The 19,947-nt window shown below is 44.9% G+C and overlaps 1 protein-coding gene across 1 annotated transcript in view; it reads right to left on the reverse strand.

The window, feature by feature from the left end:
- Window positions 1–12,508, reverse strand: part of TMEM123 (transmembrane protein 123) — a 49,146-nt gene extending 36,638 nt beyond the window's left edge. Inside the window, exons 1-2 of the mRNA XM_081098360.1 lie at window positions 12,221–12,508; window positions 8,368–8,424 (exon numbers count right to left, since the gene is read on the reverse strand). Of these exons, the coding sequence (XP_080954486.1) occupies window positions 8,368–8,424; window positions 12,221–12,320 (157 nt within the window). The 5' untranslated portion in view covers window positions 12,321–12,508. The remainder of the gene's footprint in view (window positions 1–8,367; window positions 8,425–12,220) is intronic.
- Between the last annotated feature and the right edge of the window lie 7,439 nt (window positions 12,509–19,947).

The following is a 19,947-nucleotide window of genomic DNA, read 5'->3' on the forward strand; positions in this document are numbered from 1 at the left end:
AGCACACGTTCCCACCTTGCCCCAACGTCACAAGGCCCAAACCACCCAGGCATCGCCTCAACAGGAAGACTGACCGCAGCACAGGCCTGGTGAGCCAGGCAAGGTCCTCTGTGTCCTCTCAGATCTGAATGCCCTGTTCACCCACTTCCACAGCTCCCCCCCACCCCACCCTCGGCATGAAGGCCTGGCTGGAGGGGCTTTGTCTGAACAGATAGAAAGAAAACACAGTTGTCTAGGGGCACAGTGCAGGCATGTCTCCGAGACACTGGGGGTTCAGGTTCAGACCACAATACAGCGAGCCATCATCTTTTTGCTGGTGGAGGGTCTTGCCTTCAATTTGTAAAATAAAGTGACACCTGTGAAGCACAATAAATGAAGCGCAATAAAACAAGGTAGGCCTGTCTATGCAAAGGCCCTGCAGCAGAGCGCTCAACGGGAGGCGATCCAAAAAAGGGGCGCTGTGGCCGCAGAACAAAGAGGGGCACATTTGATTTTTGTTTGTGCCAAATGCTATTTTAAAGCCAAGTGCTTCACATGCATCTCACCTTCCCTATAAGATAGCTACAGCTCTCATCAGCTCAATTTTACAAAGGGAACTGAGGCACGGTGAGGCTGAGGAACTTGCCCAACGTCACTTAACAGCAATGCCTTTAGTCTTCCCTTCGCATCTTCCCCCAAACTCAACAAAGTACACACACTGGAGGGAAGCTACGATACTAGAGCTAGTGAATCGAATTCATTGTGGAGTTTCTTAGTGAACAATCGGGTGATACACTAAAACTGTCACTTTTCAGCTAGTTGTTTTCATGTCCTAAGATGTAACCATGATGAAAATGTTTTGTAAGAGTAGGTTAGTTCTCATGTTAAGAAACTGTACCTATGTAATCAAGTTTGAGCTTAAAAAACAACTAAAAATAGCTGGTAGAAGTAATTTGAATAATGATTAAAAAATGCTTTGCTGTAGTTTCCAAAATTTCTATATTTATACTCAGAAAATAAATGAATAAAGACACAGACAAGCTAACAAAATAAGCTAATAAGTGACAAACAACCTAATTAAAAAACGAGCAAAGGACCCGAATGGACATTTCTCAGAAGACGACAAAAAATGACCATGCAAAGATGCTCAACATCTTTCTTTAGTCATCAAAGAAATGCAACTCAAAACCACAATGAGATACATTTTCACACCCACTAGGATGGCTGGGATAAAAAAGCTACATAATAACAAGTGCTGGTGAGGATGTGGAGAAATCAGGATGCTCAGACTCTCCTTGCAGGAATGAAAAACTGCAGCCAACAGTCTGCAGCAGTTCATAAGCACAGAGTTACTATATGAGCCAGCAATTCCACTTATATACCCAAGAAAGCTAAATACATAGATCCAAATAAATGTTTATAGCAGCATTATTTATAACTGGCCAAGAGGTGGAGCCAACCCAAATGTCCTTCAAGGATGAGTAGATAACCAAAATCGTAGTATATACACATGATGGAATATTATTCAGCCATAAAAGAGAATGAATGAAGTACTGATGCAAGCTACAACGTGGATAAACTTTGAAAACATTATATTAAGTGAAAGAAGCCAGTCACAAAAGACTATATACTACATGACTCCATTCATATGAGAGTCCAGAACAAGGGAAGATATAGGGACAGAAAGTAGATTAGTACTGCTTAGGGCTGAGGGTGGAAGTGGGGTAGGGAACAAGGGGATGGTAGCTAAAGGGCACTGGGTTTCTTTTTGGGGTAATGACAATGTCCTAAAGTTGACAGTGGTTGCACATACCTGTGACTATACTAAAAACCACTGAACTGTGCAGCTGAAAGGAGTGAATTGTACGGTATGTGAATTATATCCAATAAAGCTGTTTAAAAAACGAAGAAACAAACAAACAAAAAACCACCCAAAATCAGTATGAAAATATGCCCAAATTTACTCATAGTTAAAGGAATGTAAGTCTAAATGACGAGACTTTATTAATCACATCTCAGTTAGTGGGAGTAAACTGGTGTAACCTTCCTGGATATGGAATTAAAATACACATACCACTCACTCAGCAATTCCGCTACTAGAAAAGAGCATACCAAGATTGGCCAGGAAGGATGCTCACTGTAACACTGTTTGAAACAGCAGACTGCAGAGAACCTAAATGTCCGTCAATAAGGAAGTGGGTGAACGAGTTATGCTGCATCTGCATTGGGGAAGGATAGGTGTGAGACCAACTAGGCAGAGAACAGTGCTTAGCATTTATGGTAATAAAAAGCATACATACTGTACACAGATTATGCTTAAATTATTTTTTGGCATGTGAACCTGGTAACCATTTCTGTCTTGAGACACTATACGAATGGTTGTCCCACCAGGTGAGATGAGAAACACAATGGCAGCTCTTTGGGCAGAAAGGAGTCTGGCTTTTGACTGTTAAGTACATTTGGGAAAAGAATTGCTGGGCTCCATGGGGAAAATAAGACTAGTATTATATACATAATGTTTAGACTTTTAGAAATCATGTACATGTCTTAGTTTTATTCTACAAGAAATTTTTTAAAATATATTTTATTGATATTTTACAGAGAGGGAGGGAGAGGGATAGAGAGTTAGAAACATTGATGAGAGAGAAACATCAATCAGCTGCCTCCTGCACTCCCCCTACTGGGGATGTGCCCGCAACCAAGGTACATGCCCTTGACCAGAATCGAACCTGGGACCCTTCAGTCCGCAGACTGACGCTCTATCCACTGAGCCAAACAGGTTAGGGCTCTACAATAAATTTTAAGCAACACTACACATTAAAAAAGACACAGACAAGCAAAAAGAGGAGGAGCCAAAAAGTTAACGTCTGCTACCAACTACTGCTTAACTCTAACTAGTACATCATACAGTCTCTTCTTAAGAACTTTACACACGTGGGAAAGTTACTCGAGGAATCTTTATGGATTACTCAACACGAAGGGTAAGTCTGAATTTCAGTCTGCGAGAAGTCATGAGAGGGCAGAGCTAGCCTGCCAGCTTTCTCTGAAAAGGAGTCTAATAGAAAAGATACAAAAGGAAGTGAGTGCCATGCATTCAATCCCAGCTGGGCCATTCTCCTACTCGAACTGGAATTCAGATTCAACAAGGACCTACTGTGCAGCCGGTGTGTGCCGGACCCGTCACAGGCTTTATCGAAAGACCAAAGGAGGCAGGAGTCGGGGGGTGGGCTTTTCTGCCCCAGGCGCACTTTCTGGGAGGGCAGTGAGGGGTGGCTGTTTCATCATCTATACCATCTTTTGTTTTTCCTGCTTTTGAAAAAACATATTTTGAGAATGGCTCAAGCTTTTATTTTTCTCTAATTTCTGTTGCTGCTCAGTCTTTTTTCAGTATTTCTGGGAATTTTGCATGTTTTCTCAGTTCATGTACTCCCCGCACTGGGTGTTTATCTTTCCGAACCCTAGTGCTCGCTTTGGCAGCACATATACTCTCTCTCCTGACCCCGGCTTATCAGACCTCCTCCCCCTGCCCGCCACCACAAACCCAAGCCAACATTCACAATTTCCTGGGTTTTCCCAGAACTCATTCAATAGGCTGGTTACTCAGCCTGCCTCTCTAACACTTAAAATGTTAAATGTTCTCCTTTACAGTCCTCACCATACTAAGCACAGCAGCAGGTCTTGGCCTGAGTTGGAAGCATTTCGTTGGGCCCTTAATGGCAACTTCAGGACAGAGGCCCGCTTCAGGGAAACACACCAGGACCAGTCCATTTCATTATTACACCTGCTGCCCCAGGGATGTGGGGAGTGTGCAGGTGCACAGTGGCTTAGAATCACACGTCGCATTTTAATGCTTTCAGAGCTACCCCCTCCAAGAAAAGAAAGAAAGAAAAAAAGAAAAGAAAAGAGAAGACAAGAAGAAAAGACCCGAAGAAGTCAATGAAGTTGCCAGAATCTACGTTTCCTGCTTTCTCTTCTGGAGCCTCTCCTGTTTCAAAATATAAATCTTCTATCTTAAATACTGATTCTGTTTCCTAACTTCCTAGATGTAATAACGTAACTGCAGTACAGACGCACCGCTGTGTGCCAGCGCAGTGACCTGTCTGCCTCTGCTCCCTGGTCATTCTCTACCACATTCATATATAGATATATTTATTCATTCTAGTCTGTTTATTTTTTTTTTAAAATATATTTTATTGACTTTTACAGAGAGGAAGGGAGAGAGATAGAGAGTTAGAAACATCGATGAGAGAGAAACATCTTTCAGCTGCCTCCTGCACATCTCCCACTGGGGATATGCCCGCAACCCAGGTACATGCCCTTGACCGGAATCGAACCTGGGACCTTTCAGTCCGCAGGCCGACGCTCTATCCACTGAGCCAAACCGGTTTCGGCCTGTTTATTATTTTTTTTAAATCATGATCTCAAACCATCTTTGTTGCTGCTCTCCTTATAGTCTGGATATCCCCACCTGGACATAAACTTCATGTGAGCAGGGATTTATCCGTCTTATTTGTCACTGGATGCCTCAGCCTAAAACCGAGACTGGCAGTGTGGGCAGTCAAAACAAACATCTGTTCACTGAATAAGTGAGCATAATATTGCATGATTTTCCTACTCTACATTCCTTGAGACAACATCTGATGACGTTAAAAATTACTAGCAATTTTCACATGTAATCTCAAAATCATGAGCTGAGCACAATCAAGTCTTTGAGTTGCTGAGGCAGTTTAAGTGCAAGCAAGTTCTTCATAGTAGTTAGAGAAATTCTTTCCTAGTGCCAGTTACTCAGCTCCTTATCTCTAACCCTTAAAACGTTAAATGTTCTCCTTTATCAATCTCTACTTAAAAACAAATATCAGTATCTATAGGTCTGACTGTTTCCCTGTCTATCACCATCTGCATCTAAAGCAACCAGTCAGGCCACTGGTTCTTGTGTTACAGCAGCTTACAACTGAGCAGCAAGTTTCCATTTAATATTTCTTTCATACACAAAATATTTTACCTAAAATAAGTAGAAAAGGGTGGTATGAAACATGGAGTTATGTACATGATGGATTCTTCCCACTTTAGTAATAAGACTTTTAGTGTTTCTATTGGGGGTAAAAATTGGACTACAAAATTATCGGAGTAAGTTGTTCCCAAATCTAAGCCCAAGCCATGTTTATCTGCTCAGATTTGTACGGCCCTGCCAGGTCTATGGAGAAAGCCCACCCTATTAGAACAGCCCACGTGACTGAACCAAGGCTGGGTTACCAAGCCAAAGGCAATCATGTACACATGGAACATTAAGGGAGAAACTGCTTTGAAACTGGTTTGGTACAAACTATGCCCAAGAAAGGAGCTTCAAACTGGATGTAAGCACCCTGAGCCCCTCAGATTCCTCTTTTTGGGGAAGCATCAGTGCTAAGTAGTCAGGGCAGGCTGTATCCCCAATGGCAGTGAGCCGTTGTCCTGGCTACAGATGAGACCTGCTCTCCTGAACCATGCCACGTTCTCTCGCATCCTTGCCCAGACTCCCGTTACTAAACGTCACCCGGGCATGTGCCTTCCTTGCGCCATACAGCATACATTCATCCACCCACAGACCTGAAATATAAACCGCCTAACTTTACATGAAACAGGGGAAACCATTTTCTCCATAATGTGAAAACACGAACAAGTCCCTGCAGAAAAGAATGTCAAAAGCAGGGTTGTTCTCGAATAACGATGAGGTCATGCAAAAAATAAAAGAACCGTTACGTGCAATTCAGTGGTATCATTGGAGAGTAACCTTAATTCCTGTTTCTTTGACCGCAGGTATCTACCTTACTCTATAAACAAGAAGAAACCTCCTCTCCCCCCACCACGAGATAATAATGGATAAGATTAGAGCATGGACCAGTCATGTCTGCAAAATGTATGCAGTGGTTCTTTAATAAAGTTAAGCCAGCAATTATACCAGTAAAATATGTTTCTGGTTCCATAATTCAGTTCAACCAACATGTGTGCATATCTGCTATGTATCAGGCGTCGTGTTAGGAGCTAGGATGAATAAACCATTATACCACTTCCAAGGAACTCAGATGGAGGCTAAAAAAAGTAGAGAAGAAAGATATACTGAATCCAATGTGGTAAGTCCTACAGAAGTGACAGGCACTTCATGTGCTAAGTAATATTGCTGGCAGCCCCCACTTTTTCCTGAAATACACATCATACAGGAGTTCGCCGAAGGAGGATGTTATTTTCCTTCTGGGATTGGTGCCAATTAAACTGGGCGAAATAGCACCAAACAAACTGGTAAACAGTATGTCCAAAAAACATGTGTTTCAACAATTAGAAACATCCGTGCTACTCTAATAGAAAATATTAAGCATCATGTCCTAGACAAATTCAACATGTTACATAAGGGTTTTCAAGATTCAAACAAGATTCAAACACTTCCCGTAACTGTTATAGTATCACAGTTATGGGAAGTGTTATACACTGAACAACCAAAATTGCTTATAAAACCTTATTATCTGCTCTTGTTAGAAAAAAAATCTGAGGCCATGCTATCTTTTTTTCCCCTCTCAATAAATTTCCCTGAGCTAGAGGAGCATTCAAAATCCTCCCACCAACTCTGCAGCTGTCCTCAAAGCACTGTGCTCATCTTTAACAGCTTCACAGCTGATGTCAGCAGTGGTATATCTTGGCTGAAAAGTGTTTTTAAAGTTAAGGCACACCACCGTTTTCAGGATATTCAGCAGTGCAGAATTAGAGTTAATAAGGTCAACAGGAAAAGACACCTATGAATTTAATAAACGATTTTAAGAAAACCCTCCCACAGCTGCCCAACAATAACCATTATTACATTTTGGGGAAATCTATCTAGTCTTCCCCTCCAATTAAAATGAGTCCGTAGAATTACTGAAACTGAAATAAAAGTATATCCTGACTATGTTCAGCCAGCAACCAGTAGGAAAAAAGGCACAGATAACGAAAAAACACAGCGGTAAACGAACAATATGAACTCCCTGGAGCACTGGTACACCCCCGAGAATGAAACTCTACAAAGTTGAACAACAATGTGAATGTACCTATTGCCACTGAATTCTATACTTTAAAATGGCTAACATCATAAATATTAGGTTATTTTTCCACAGTGAAAAAAACAAGCCTCACCCCCACCCCTCCACTCCTCTCCAAAAATCCAACTAGCCAGGGCTTGGTCCATTTTGTATCCTTAGCATCTTCTAGTAGAACATGTCAGCACATTAGAGACACTCAATAAATATTTGGTGACTAAAGCTAGGGTCTAGAGATAGGATCTGTGTACCTTTCCCCTAGTTTCTACCTCAGTCAACTCAGAAGAATAAGGATAATAAAGAGATAACCTAGCCCTGACCGGTTTGGCTCAGTGGATAGAGCGTCGGCCTGCAGACTGAAGGGTCCCAGGTTCGATTCCAGTCAAGGGCATGTACCTTGGTTGTGGGCACATCCCCAGTAGGGGGCGTGCAGGAGGCAGCTGATCAGTGTTTCTCCCTCATTGATGTTTCTAACTCTCTATCCCTCTCCCTTTCTCTCTGTGAAAAATCAATAAAATATATTAAAAAAAAAAAAGAGATAACCTAAATATTGCTTACAAGAAACCGATGGTTTACTACTGATATTTAAGACATCAACCTGGTTCCTGTATCTTCCCAGCTAGTGAACTCAGAATTCCAAGGAGAAATCCATTTGTCCCAAACTAAAAGCACAGGGAAAATGTCTCAACAAGTGTTTCAACAGGGAAGCAAGATGGGGGTTGGGAGGACTGAAGTCGGACGGTCTCCTTAGAGCAGGGGTCCTCAAACTTTATAACAGGGGGCCAGTTCACTGTCCCTCAGACCGCTGGAGGGCCGGACTATAGTTTTAAAAAAAAACTATGAACAAATTCCTATGCACACTGCACATATCTTATTTTGAAGTAAAAAAACAAAACGGGAACAAATACAATATTTGTATTTGCATGTGGCCCGCCGGCCGTAGTTTGAGGACCCCTGCCTTAGAGTCTGCCACGGCAACTTAAGGCTGTCCTGGCTGACCAGCTTAAAGAGACTTGTTTCCCCAGCGAGACGAGCAGACTTATATATTCATATTTCATATGTATAGGCAGAGTGCAAAACCTTCACACCTAAAAATGTACTTTAAAACAGTATGAAATCCTAACATGTTTGAGAATATATTCGCATCTTCGCTAGACTGAGAAAGATTATTCATCCAGTGGACTCTATCATTTATTGATGCCTACTAAGGGCAGCCCTTGAGATAGGCTTTAGGGATTCATGAATAAATGATGGTTAAAACAGGTCAGTATACCCGCTTTCACGGACTTTCCTGCTGATATTACTTTATGTATTCCAGACAGATAAAAATCCCTTTTTAACATACCTGTTGGCTGAGTAGTAGAGGTATGGGAAAATGTGGAAGGTTGTCCGCTTGAAGAGCCTATAAAAATAAAAAGCTTGTGATTAATGGACATATAATATTTAACTAAGAACACTGGCAATATATTGTGGTGGAGGTGTGGGGAGGGTAGATCATTCCACAAGAAGTTCTAAGGCCTACTTTTGCCACTGTTGCTATGAAACACACTGTCAGTAAATCTGTAACTGCATTATTGGTTTTTCAAGAAGAAAACATACAGTTTATGGAACAAACACTTACATAGTACTTACTACAGTAGGTGCCAGCCACTGGATAATTACATAATAGCTTTTCCAAAATTCATTCACCCCCATGAGGACACAGTGACGGGTGAGAGAGAAACTGATTTCTGTCACTACAACCCTGCTCTTCTGAGTGGCGTGGACGATCAGGTCCCTTTGTATTCATGGGTGCTTCAAGGGCTTGTACCACCAACACCCCTAACTTCATACAATTTAGAGAAGATAACTTCACATTTAATGGAAAGCCTTCTCAGTATGATTCTTAATTTTTTTAGGTGCCCCAGGCATGAAACAGCTCTGCCCACCAATACACACGGGCATCAAGCTAGGATGCGCTAAGGACTGTGTGTCTGCTTTGCCCCTGACCAAATATAAGAGCAGACAACACCACCAACCAGGTGTCTCCTTGTCCACTGCCAGGGGGTTATGACTCTTAATTTTTAACTGGCACCTAAAAGATCTGGAAAAGGTTTAGAAGAACTCTATGCCCCAGTTAAGCATTTTTTTTCAGTTGGTTTATTCATCTTGAGTCTTTGTATAGACTACACACACACACCCCACCTGGAAAGAGAATAAGTGTGCTATTGTATACTTTTCACAAAGGTAGCCTTCCCCCAACAAAACAAACAAACCCTCAGAGTACAACGAGAGGTAGGCAATAACAAGTTTGAAGGATCTATCTTAACTGCACATGCAAATTTCTTCCTCTTGATAAACTATAATCCACACACACAAAAGATTAAACTTGAAAAAGATCAAGGTCAGTAGACCATTCAGCAGTAGGTATCAAACAAATGTCCACGTTATGAAGAGCTTAGGACATGCCAGGCCTCCTGGGGAGCATGTGACTTGCATTAGCTTATCCAAGCCTCCCAACGATTCCGAGGTAGGAATATTGTTCTGCAGTGACAGGAACTGAGGCCCAGAGAAGGCCACCCAGCTGAGCAAGTGGCAGAGTCTGGATTCGGACCAGGCTGTTTAATTCCAAAGCCTGTGCATGTGAGTGCCAAAATGGAACTGTTGCTTTTGTACTACAAACCCGCTCCCCCTGTCTTCCCGGTTAATGTATTACCAGTTGTTCCACCCCAAACCAAGAGGTCACAACTTGATTCCTCCCTCTTCTTCATCCCACCATCCACCTCCACCCAATCCAATAGCAAGTGACTTCAGTTGCACCCCCTGAGAGGACAGACCTAGAACCCACCCACTCATCTCCGCTAATCAGGTGCCATCATCTTTCGTCTGGACCACGGCAGGAATCTCCTGTTCCTGTCTCCCAGCTATTGTCAGTCTTACGAAGGATGAGTTCCTGGTAACCCATTTTTAATTTTTTGCTTGAGAAAGAAGACAGACTCTTCCTAGCTTTACTAACTTTTCTCATTTTTTCAATAAACATGTCTGAAGTATCTACGTGGGCAGGCACTGTTTTTATATCCTGAGAGTTTCATGGATAACCATAAGTACAAGAAGGCTGAAGACTTGACAGAAAGAACAGGTATTCAATTGAGTTATAATACACCGAATTGGAGGGGTGTGTGTGTGGCGGGGGGGGGGTGGGGGGGGATGGGGGGCAGTTAAGTTCATTATGTGGTATGGACTCAGTATGGATTTCTTCATTTCCTAACTGGGTACCCATTATGGTGGCCTTTGAAACCTGCGACTCGCTTTAGAAAGTCCCCGTTATTTGAAGTGTCATGTTCTCCCCGATGCCCCACTCCCCAGCAGTCTGAGGACAGTTTGACTATGGTTTGCCTGAGATTTGATAGATGCAATCAAGAACTGGAAAGAGCCATCTCCTGGCAACGTATTTGAACTCTTGAATACAGCATTTCTGAAGTCACCTTAATCCTTGGACTTTTTTGTTAAAGAGTTCATAAAGCCCCTTCTTGGCCCCAAGGCTGTTCAAGGTGGGTTTCTGTCACTTGCCACCAAGAGCCCTAAGTAACAGCCCCTCTCCCCTGCCCTCCCTCCCTTATGTCTCCCATTGCACTCCCACCTTCTATCCTGCTGCTAACTTGTTCACAGTCTCCCCACATCCTCCAACTGAGGATATTTCTGAAACTATGCAACAGACTGTGAAGGATATTTTAAAAGAGGAATTTCAATAATGTTTTTATCTTCTCCCACAATATTTTGGGCAATGGCCATATTGTGGATTTAAGCATTATCTACTTGAAAAGCCAACATCACCCAATGAGGCAAAATGGTTGAGAGTTTGGATTCTGGCCTCTGAAATCAAACATGTATCAGCTGTTTTACTCAGAATAAGTTAGATAATTTTCTAAGCCTCTGTTCATTTATATAATGGGGATAATACCGTGAGGATTTGATGGGATGTGGTATGGACCTCAATTAGCATAGGTAAATAGAAAAAATGTCTAGTATCAGGATGAACATGATCCTTCTGTTAAATGATCTCAAAATATGATCTGCAAAGCCAGATTGTCACATGCACAATTCAACAAAACAAACAAAAAATTCAGCAAAAACAAACAAAAGTTATTGTCTCAGATTATTCTAGCAAAAGCAGGTACTGTGCCTCTTCATCTGGATAAAACAAATCTCAGGCTAAATATACAACAGGTGGATATAATTTAAATCCATGAAACACTTTAGTCCCTTAAAGCAACTTATCCTACTTTACTGACCATTACCCTACTTCTAGAATAGTTTACAAATAAAATGTAATACACATAGCAAATCCCAGTTTCCTGGCCTTATCCAAATAGGACGTTTTCAAGTCCCCAAAGGGCTAAGGTCCTGAAGGGAAACCCCCTTTTCTCAAAGAGAGAGAAGTAAAACTTATTTTGTTCTGACCTACTGACCGCGTCGCGGGCTCCAGGCGATCGTCAGCCGTGATCTTCCGGCCGCACAGCTGATGCGCGCCCCGGCGGTTAATGCCGCACAAGGCGCAGGGGGCGCCCTTCCCAGGGTGGCATAAGCCTCACCTGCTCCCCGAGGGCCGGGTGCGCTTCCCAAAACCTCCCACCAGCCAATGAGCCCCAAAGTCTTAACTTGAAAGGTGAGACCTTGGGAATATACATCGTCTGTTTGCTACTACGTTAGACCGTCAAACGCCGGGGAGACTCCTGAAAGGTTCCCCAACGAACTCGTAGACCTGCTTCCGCAGGAACCGGTGGACGTATTTTCAGCCCCCCCTTCCCCCTCCAAAAGGGAGCCTCAGATCAAGGGAAAGGCTGGAGCTCAGCTCCAGGGAGCGGCTGGTACAACTAACTCGAGCCCCCCGCTGAGGGCCCGTCCTTGGGTAGCTCCACAGGTTACCCGCACTCCCCCAGGTGCGCCACCGCCGCCTGCAGAACAGCCTGGGGGGAAGGACCGGGCAGGTTCTCCAGCAGGCGGCCCCGGGGCACGTGGGAGCCGGCCTGAGCCTCAGTTTCCCCGAGACCTCGCCAGGCACCTCCAGGTTGGCCCCGTGCGCTCGGCATCGGACGCGCAGAACTTTCCTTACAAGCTGATCCCAACTTGGAAACTCCCGCAGGCAAGCGCGCCTCTCCCCCTCCCGCCCTCTCCCCCCCCGCCCCCGAGACGCGGCCGGCGCCCCCGCCACTCCTCACCCGCCGGGTCTTCGCTGTCCACGACCACCTTGAGCAGCGCGAGCACCAGCAGCGTCCCCACGATGAACACGGCCCAGCTACCGCGCGCGCCGAGCCCCATTGTTCTCCGGGCGGGACGCGACGGCCTCGAGGGTCCCCAGCAGAGGTGGCGGCGGCGCTAGCGAGAACGGCCCTCTGCACGCGAGCCCGCCCGCGTCCTCTTCCGCCGCGCACGCCCCCCTCCCGCCACCTGCCCCCCAAGACCAAATAGGGCGCGGGAGTCCGGCTGGAGCGCGCGCTGCGTAGGGAGCCCGGGCGGTGGGACGGGGCGGGGCGGGGCGGGGCGGGGCCGGCAGGGGGCGGGGCCGGCAGGGGGCGGGGCCGCGGCCGCGGGGGCGGGGCCGGAAGGGGGCGGGGTTTGCGGTGCTCGGCGCCCGGACTCCATCCGACCGCCCCTCTGATGTGCACCCGGGAGCCCGAAACGCTCGAGCAGTTTCCTTTGTTTTCGGAAATGGCAGTTTTGTTCTCCCCGATAAAAGCGGGCGCCGCGGCCGCTCCGGATGCAGAGCCCGCCGGGCTTCGCTGAGCCCGGAAGGATGTCTTTGAAGAGCAGCTTTCTCGAGAAGCACGGGGGAGCGGGCGGGGGGTGGGGGGTGGGGAGTTGCAGGCGAGGGCAGCAAAGCGGGGAGGTGAAGGGAGAGGCTCAGAGTGGATGGGATGCCCTCTGCGAGGTCCTGGCCATCAGCGTTTTTCTTTCTGGACCCAGCCTAAGTTGGGCGGGGAAGGGGGGATGGTGATGGACAAATTCATTGCTTACGTTCATATGTAAAACACATGATCTCGATACCCCAAATTGTACCCCATCCTCTTCCACAGGTTCCCGGCATTTGCTGTATCGGTGCAATAAAGACACATTTTGTGCAAAAAGAGATCAGTGGAGTGGGCAGGGATGAGGGGTACAGAAGAGTTGGTAGCGTGTCGCAGGCCAGTATGGCCACCGAGGCTGAGGTTGCACAACTCTAACCTGGTCTTCTCGCCTTGGTGTCAGCTGTCCCAGTTCAGATGGAATAACCTGCTTTGAATAGTTTTTGGTTAAGCCCTTGGTGCCATTTCTACTCACCTGTTTTGACTTGCAATGCTTCTAAAATCTGCATCTTGTTTCCGCTCAGAATTGTGACTGGACCTGTAGCAACCGTGGCTGATACAGGAGCAAGACAAAGATTGAGTTCTGGTTTGGGACTCAGCTGAGATGGAAGACAGAAGGACCCAGGGAACTTAAAATCAAGGAGAACCCCTCATTTGCAAAGCTCTAAATGTTGCTGATCTTTGGTATCTGACCCAGAGTTTATGAAATAAAGGCACAATGCATTGCAATTCCCAAAAATGTGTTACGAAAGATAGTACTTTCTGTTCTGAGGTAAGTCTATCAATATGAAGATGACCTGACATGGAGATTAACTTGGGCAATTTATCCTAAAGTTATAAACTTCCACCTGCTGATTCAACCAAACCCATAAATACTCCCTGGCTTCCACCCTGGGCAAAAAGCAAGTACTGCACATTTAACTTTCGGTCACCCATTTAATTGGGGGATCTGGTTTATGAATAAATTGTCCTGGTGACTGCTTACCACTTTGTCCAAGCATTTCCCAACCCAGGCTCCAACGACCTTCCAGCCTTGGTTTGACTGCCCATGGACAACGATGCTTCTTGGCATTGGCACATGTTGTTTTCTCTTTCTGAAAAGCCCTCCTCCTCTTCCATTCTCTTCACCAACCCACATCTAACACGTCCTGTAAGACCCAGTGTACATCTCTCTGGGATCTGGAGTGGAATATGAGATGCCCGCCCGCAGAAGTGAAAATAGGAAAGTATGGAGGACGAGATGTCTGCTTGACAATTTCTCCTGGGACTGACCGCGATGGAGAAGCTCTCAGACCTTCTCTGCTGTCTGATTTCTGTGCCTCGGAGAGGAGTGGGAGTGTGTGCCCAGCTTCACTTTGATAATCGCATAGACCTGTGGGTTGGCCGTGTTTTCTCTAGTCTGAGGAGAGGTGAAAAGAGCAAGGCACTGTGTCCTTTCTGCCCTCTTAGGAACTCCCGTGAGAGGTCTGGGCTCCCGGGGGAAAATCTAGCTGGAGTTTTGTCTCAGGCTCTGCCCCCATCACTGCATCAACACTTCACTTTGGTGACATGAAAGGTTAAAAAAGCAGCATGGAAGCCCTCGGCGGTCTAGCTGTCCCCAACTTTCCCAGCCTCATGTCTGGATCCTTCTCTGTAACCTCACCAGGCTGCTGAAAGTTCTGCAAACATGCCAGGGCTTTCCATGCTCCTATGTCTTTGCTCCTGTTCTTCCCTTTGTCCCAGAGGCCTTCTGACCTCTTCTCCTGGGCAATTTTCACTCATCTCCCAAGACTCCTTTCTTATATTATCTTCTCCCCAACCACCTGGGCAGATTAAAAAAGAAAAAATATATATATATACAATTGATTTCAGAGAAGAAGGGAGAGGGAGAGAGACAGATACATCAATGATGAGAGAGAATCACTAATTGGCTGCCTCCTGCATGCCCCCCACTGATCGAGCCTGCAACCTGGGCATGTGCCCTGACTGAGAATCCAACTGTGACCTCCTGATTCATAGGTCGATGCTCAACCACTGAGCCACACCAGCCGGGATACCTGGGCAGATTTTTGTGCTCTAACCTCTCTGCTCATACTTAGGTCAGTTTGGTCTCCCTGCTTCCATCCGCTTCCCTTCTAATCTGTTCTTCACACAGCAGCCAGTGTGATCCTTCCACAAATGTCAGATCAGGCCATTCCCCTGCCACCTTTCCAAGTCCAAAGCCAGGGTCTGGGTCTTCATGGCCTGCACGGGCCCACATGACATGGTCCTTGGCTGCGGATCAGTTTCCATCCCAGAGCCTTTGTGCTTGCTGCTCCCTTGCATCATTCAGGTCTCTGCTCATCTCAGAAAAGCTTTCCTTGAATACCCTAAGAGTTTTATTTGTCTTTGTAGCAACTAGTGCTGCCCATCATTATGCTCATTTATATTTATTGTTTGTCTCTCCTGCAAGGATATAAGCTCCACGAGCACAAAAACCTATGCCTGAATGCATAACTCGTGTTGAGCTCCTATCACATATTGCTACGGGACAGTGGACATCTGTCCTATCTATGGATCCCCATCATCGTTTGAATAGCTTTCCTTTATTTAGAACTCAGACCCCCAGCAATTGGGCTAAGCAATATGACTGAGGCTCTGCCAGCCCGGGTCCCTCATGTGAAACCTAAATGCAGGTGTGAGCAGCCAGAGGGAACAGGCTCGGTGTGGCACTTCCAGTTTCCTAAAATGGGTAACGGCAGAGTCGGCCGGCGTTGGCAGCAGCACCGGCAGTTTCTCTGTGGTTGCAAGACCGGGTTGCCGATGCCGAAGCAGCATTGGTAGGGAGCTGCAATGGAGACCGTTTCCCCACTGGACTCGTTCCGCAGTGGTTTGTTTGTTTTGCATTGTTCTTGGCGGCTTAGCTTTAGTCATGATTCTCTACACCCTCTGACAATTCTAAGAGCTACCCAGTATCTTCAACACACTCCTTTTCTACTACACCAGCAGGAGTCAGCTTTTCTTTCCCACAACTAAGGATCCTGGCTTTATACAGCTGACTGTGTCTTCCCCTCCAGGAGGCTACAATCTCCATTAGGTGATTTACTATTATTGAGTGCTTACTATGTGGTGGAAAATGTCCTCACAGAGCTCACCGTCTGTGGCAAGACAGATACTTACAGTCCAAAGATGTGATCATGGAAAAGCACACGCATTGGAGCCAGGATCTGGGTCTTCATGTTTGTATTCGAGGGTCTACACTTCCCATCATATTGAAATAATTTTCTATAAATTTGGATGGAAATAAACAGAATAGAAAACTTCTAGTACTCCCTTAACAATGTTCTCTTTTCATCTGTCCTATATTTCCCATATGTCTGTATCTTTGACTTAAGGTCAACTGAGGGTAGATCCAAGGTTGGAACCATGACTCATTCATTCGTTCAACTAGTCAGTATCCAAAAATGTATTAAACACATGACCTGTACCAGGTGTTATGCTAGGTGCTGGGAATAAGACAGAGCTATTTGCCTCATAAAAATGGCAGACCCCCCAGGGAGTGTTTTAAAAATAAGTTGGTTTTTAGAGAAGAATGGCAGAAGCTGCTTCTGATAGGGCTGTATAAAAGATACTGAGGTTTCATCGTTTCCCACTTACTTATACCCCAGAGTAAATTTTGATTCATTTAAAAAGAAAGAGGTGATAGAGGAAGGCCCATCTGGCTTGATGTCCACAGCTGTGTATAAATCAGTCTGTTGATAACTCAACATACGCATGAGGAACAAAACATAACCTGGCTGACTTTGAGCCTGTGAGGTAGCCGCAAATAGGGCAAGGCAGTGAAAAGATTTAACATACGAGCATAAGTTGGCCTGTGGTCGTTTTCGTTTCTGCCCATTTCCTGTCAAGTTTCATTTTAGCTGATTGACAACGTGTCATAAACTGTAAGTCTTTACACTGAAAGCTGATTTATTGTCCCCCCCAACCCCTCTTCCAATCTCTGCTTCCTTTGCCTACATGCTAGGTCCCATTTTTCTTGCATCTTCTCCCCTCTCCTTTAGTTTTTACTTCCTGTTTCTTCCCTCAGAGTGTGAAGCTATTCAATTAATCAAAAAATGTATGGATATCTATTTTGTGTTCACTATATAGGATTCTTAGCTTAAGACAAAAGCAAAAGTAAACTTCAAATTGGGACACGTTCCAACCCCTACTCCCATATAAGCATCTGAATCAGTGTAACTTGAAAAATGCATAAACATCCAACAATTTGAATTTCTAGTGTTGATGGTAGAAATCGTTTTGTTGTTAATCCTCACCCAAGGATATTTTTTCCATTGATTTTTAAATAAAGTGGAAGGGAGGGGGAGAGACAGAGAGAGAGAAACATCAATGTAAGAGAGACACATAGATTGGTTGCCTCCCCCACACACCCCAAATGGGGCCTAGATCGATCTTGCAACGGAGGTACACGCCCTTGACTGGAATTGAACCTGAGACTCTTTAGTCCGAGGGCTGACACTCCAAACATTGAGCAAAACAGGCTAGGGCTGGAAGAAATAATTTTTTATGTGTACTGTAAAACTTGAAATACTCAGGAGCTGAGGGAATATGTTTATTGCTACTTCCAATTCTGACCTGTTAGTCCCATTAGTCCCAGTAGTTTTGTTTTAACATGGACTTTTCAACTGTGTTTCCTGTTGAACTACCAACAACTTCTGTTGTAGACTCACAAGTTTAACTGTTGTATCATAACAGTATTATATGTCAGCAGAGTGGTTATGACCTTTATTGATATAAAAACCAAATATTTAGTAAAAAAAAAAAAAGCAAATCTATAAAATAAAAGCCTAAGCGACCATGATGGCGGAATGACCAGAAGGACTGGTTGCTATGATGCGCACTGACCACCAGGAGGTAGATGCTCAACACAGGAGCTGCCCCCTGGTGGTCAGTGCTCTCCCACAGGGGGAGCACTGCTCAGCCAGAAGCCAGGCTCACAGCTGACAAGTGCAGCGTTGGTGGCGGGAGCCTCTCCTGCCCCTGGCAGCGCTAAGGAGCAGCAAGTAAGTGGTAAGGAGCAGCGAGCAGGCGGGTGGTAAGGAGTGAGGGCTCCCGGACTGCAAGAGGGCACAGGCTGGGCGGAGAGAATCCCCCGCCCCTCCCCCTGCATGAATTTCATGCACCGGGCCTTTAGTGTAAAAATAAAACAAGTAATAGTAAAGGACAAACAAAAATGAATAGAGAACAATGAGCTCCTACACAATTTTTTCTCTTGAGACAAGGAGGCCAGAGAAGAAAGGGCCCTGAGTAGACTAAAGTCTTTAAGGAATAACTTCTCAAAAAGGGAGTGGGGAGCTGTGTCTGAATCCCAAGGATCTGGCTGGGTGAGAGGTGGTGATGGTGTCTTCAGTATGAGTCCAAGGCAGGATTATGGTGTGCTAGGAAAACAGTCAGAAGATGAATATGGAGTCAGAGGCTGGGGGTGGGCACAGGGAAGCCCCATCGGCCTTTCCATTGTGAAGTCCCAGGATACTTATCAGCTCCTACTTTGACTCTTTTTTTCTTTTCTGTAGGAGGCTACATGGATTCAGCCTACCTTCCTTTCCCGTTTAAAGTCACCACCACCGATCCCATCCTTGGGTGTTATTTCTTCAAGCCTTCACATATACGTTGCAAGTCCTCAGGCCGTTGTTCCTAGCTGCCTCGGAACATAAGTACTTTCTACAGAAAGAGTTACATGGCTAATCATGCCAGAGAAATTAAAAAAAGATAAAGCAGCTATTGTGAGGAAGTTAAAAATAATCTGAAATAAAGTTCTTAGAGTCTCGTTCCCTACTCAGTATTTCTTATCTTCCGTCTAGGAGAGAAAGGAGTAGAACTTACCACTTATTCACTCAACAAAATTTTGAACAATTGAGTCATTGAAAACATGCACGTAAGAAACAATTAGAAATAAATGCTGTGCAGGGCAAACACAGCAATGTGATGGAGGACAGCATAACTAATCCAGGACGTCCTCTCTAAGAAGGTAACAGTTACAGTGAGTCTTGAGGAGGAGACATGTAAAAACCAGGGGGAAGCACATTTCAGCCACTTGACGGGAACTGAAAGACAGCCAGTGTGGCTGAGGCTTGGTGAGTAAGGGCAGAGAAGTACAAAATGAAGTTCGGGGCTTTTAAGGTCAGGAGTTTGGATTTTTATTTGAATATGATTGAAAGCCGTTCAAGAGTCAGTGAGTGACATCTTATGATTTATATATTTTTAAAAGATTACCTCAGGGGCTATAGTGAGGAACAAGAAGAGAAACAGGGAGTCCAGTGAGGAGGCTGTTGTATAGTAGCTTGAACTTGGGTAGAAGTAGCGAGAATGGAAGAAGTGAATGGATTTGAGATGTGGATTGAAGGTGGAATTACTGGATGTGATGGTTGAAGGAAAGTGATATGAAGGCTGACTCCTAGGTTTGTGGCTTGAGTAACTGGATGGATGAGAGGCAACTCCACATCCCACATTGCGGAATACACACACACTTTCCAAACTCTGTTCCACTGTCCTTCTGTCATTTCTGAGACCCTTTTAGCAGCCTCTACCAAGAATGTATACAGAGATAGCCAAAGCAGAACAAGTTTCAATAATCATCTGTTGGTATCTACATGGAATAAGGAGGTAGCTGAGCAGTACTAGGTGTTACCTAAGGCTATCGTCACCCAGGAGTAGTGGGCTTTGTGTATTACCTGAGCTGAGGGGAGAGAGGAAATAAGAAATATAGTTAGATAGGTGAAACAATTTTTGTAGGATGATCCTAGTGTTGGGAAAATAAAACAGAAAGACTCCAACAAAAGATCCTTCTGTGCCAATATAGAAGAGAAAGAACATCGTTTTAATTGGGTAAGCATTATCAGTGATAACATGCATGCAAGGTAACACAAAAGTGACTACAGAGTCTGGAGAGACTTTCACACAAATTTATACAAAAGGGTAGAAGAGATCAATGAAAACTTATCTCCATAAGAGATAGGAGAATGTACTTTGTGTGTGTCTCATTATACCCACGAGAGATGTCTGAGCTAAATAGAGTTAAGTGTTTACAGCTTCAAGGGTCAGAAGGACTATGACTTTGTAAGATCAAAAGGTCAGACTGCCCTGGC

This window comes from Myotis nattereri (genome assembly GCF_964212035.1).
Source record: "Myotis nattereri genome assembly, chromosome: 9".
NCBI classification, from domain to species: domain Eukaryota; kingdom Metazoa; phylum Chordata; class Mammalia; order Chiroptera; family Vespertilionidae; genus Myotis; species Myotis nattereri.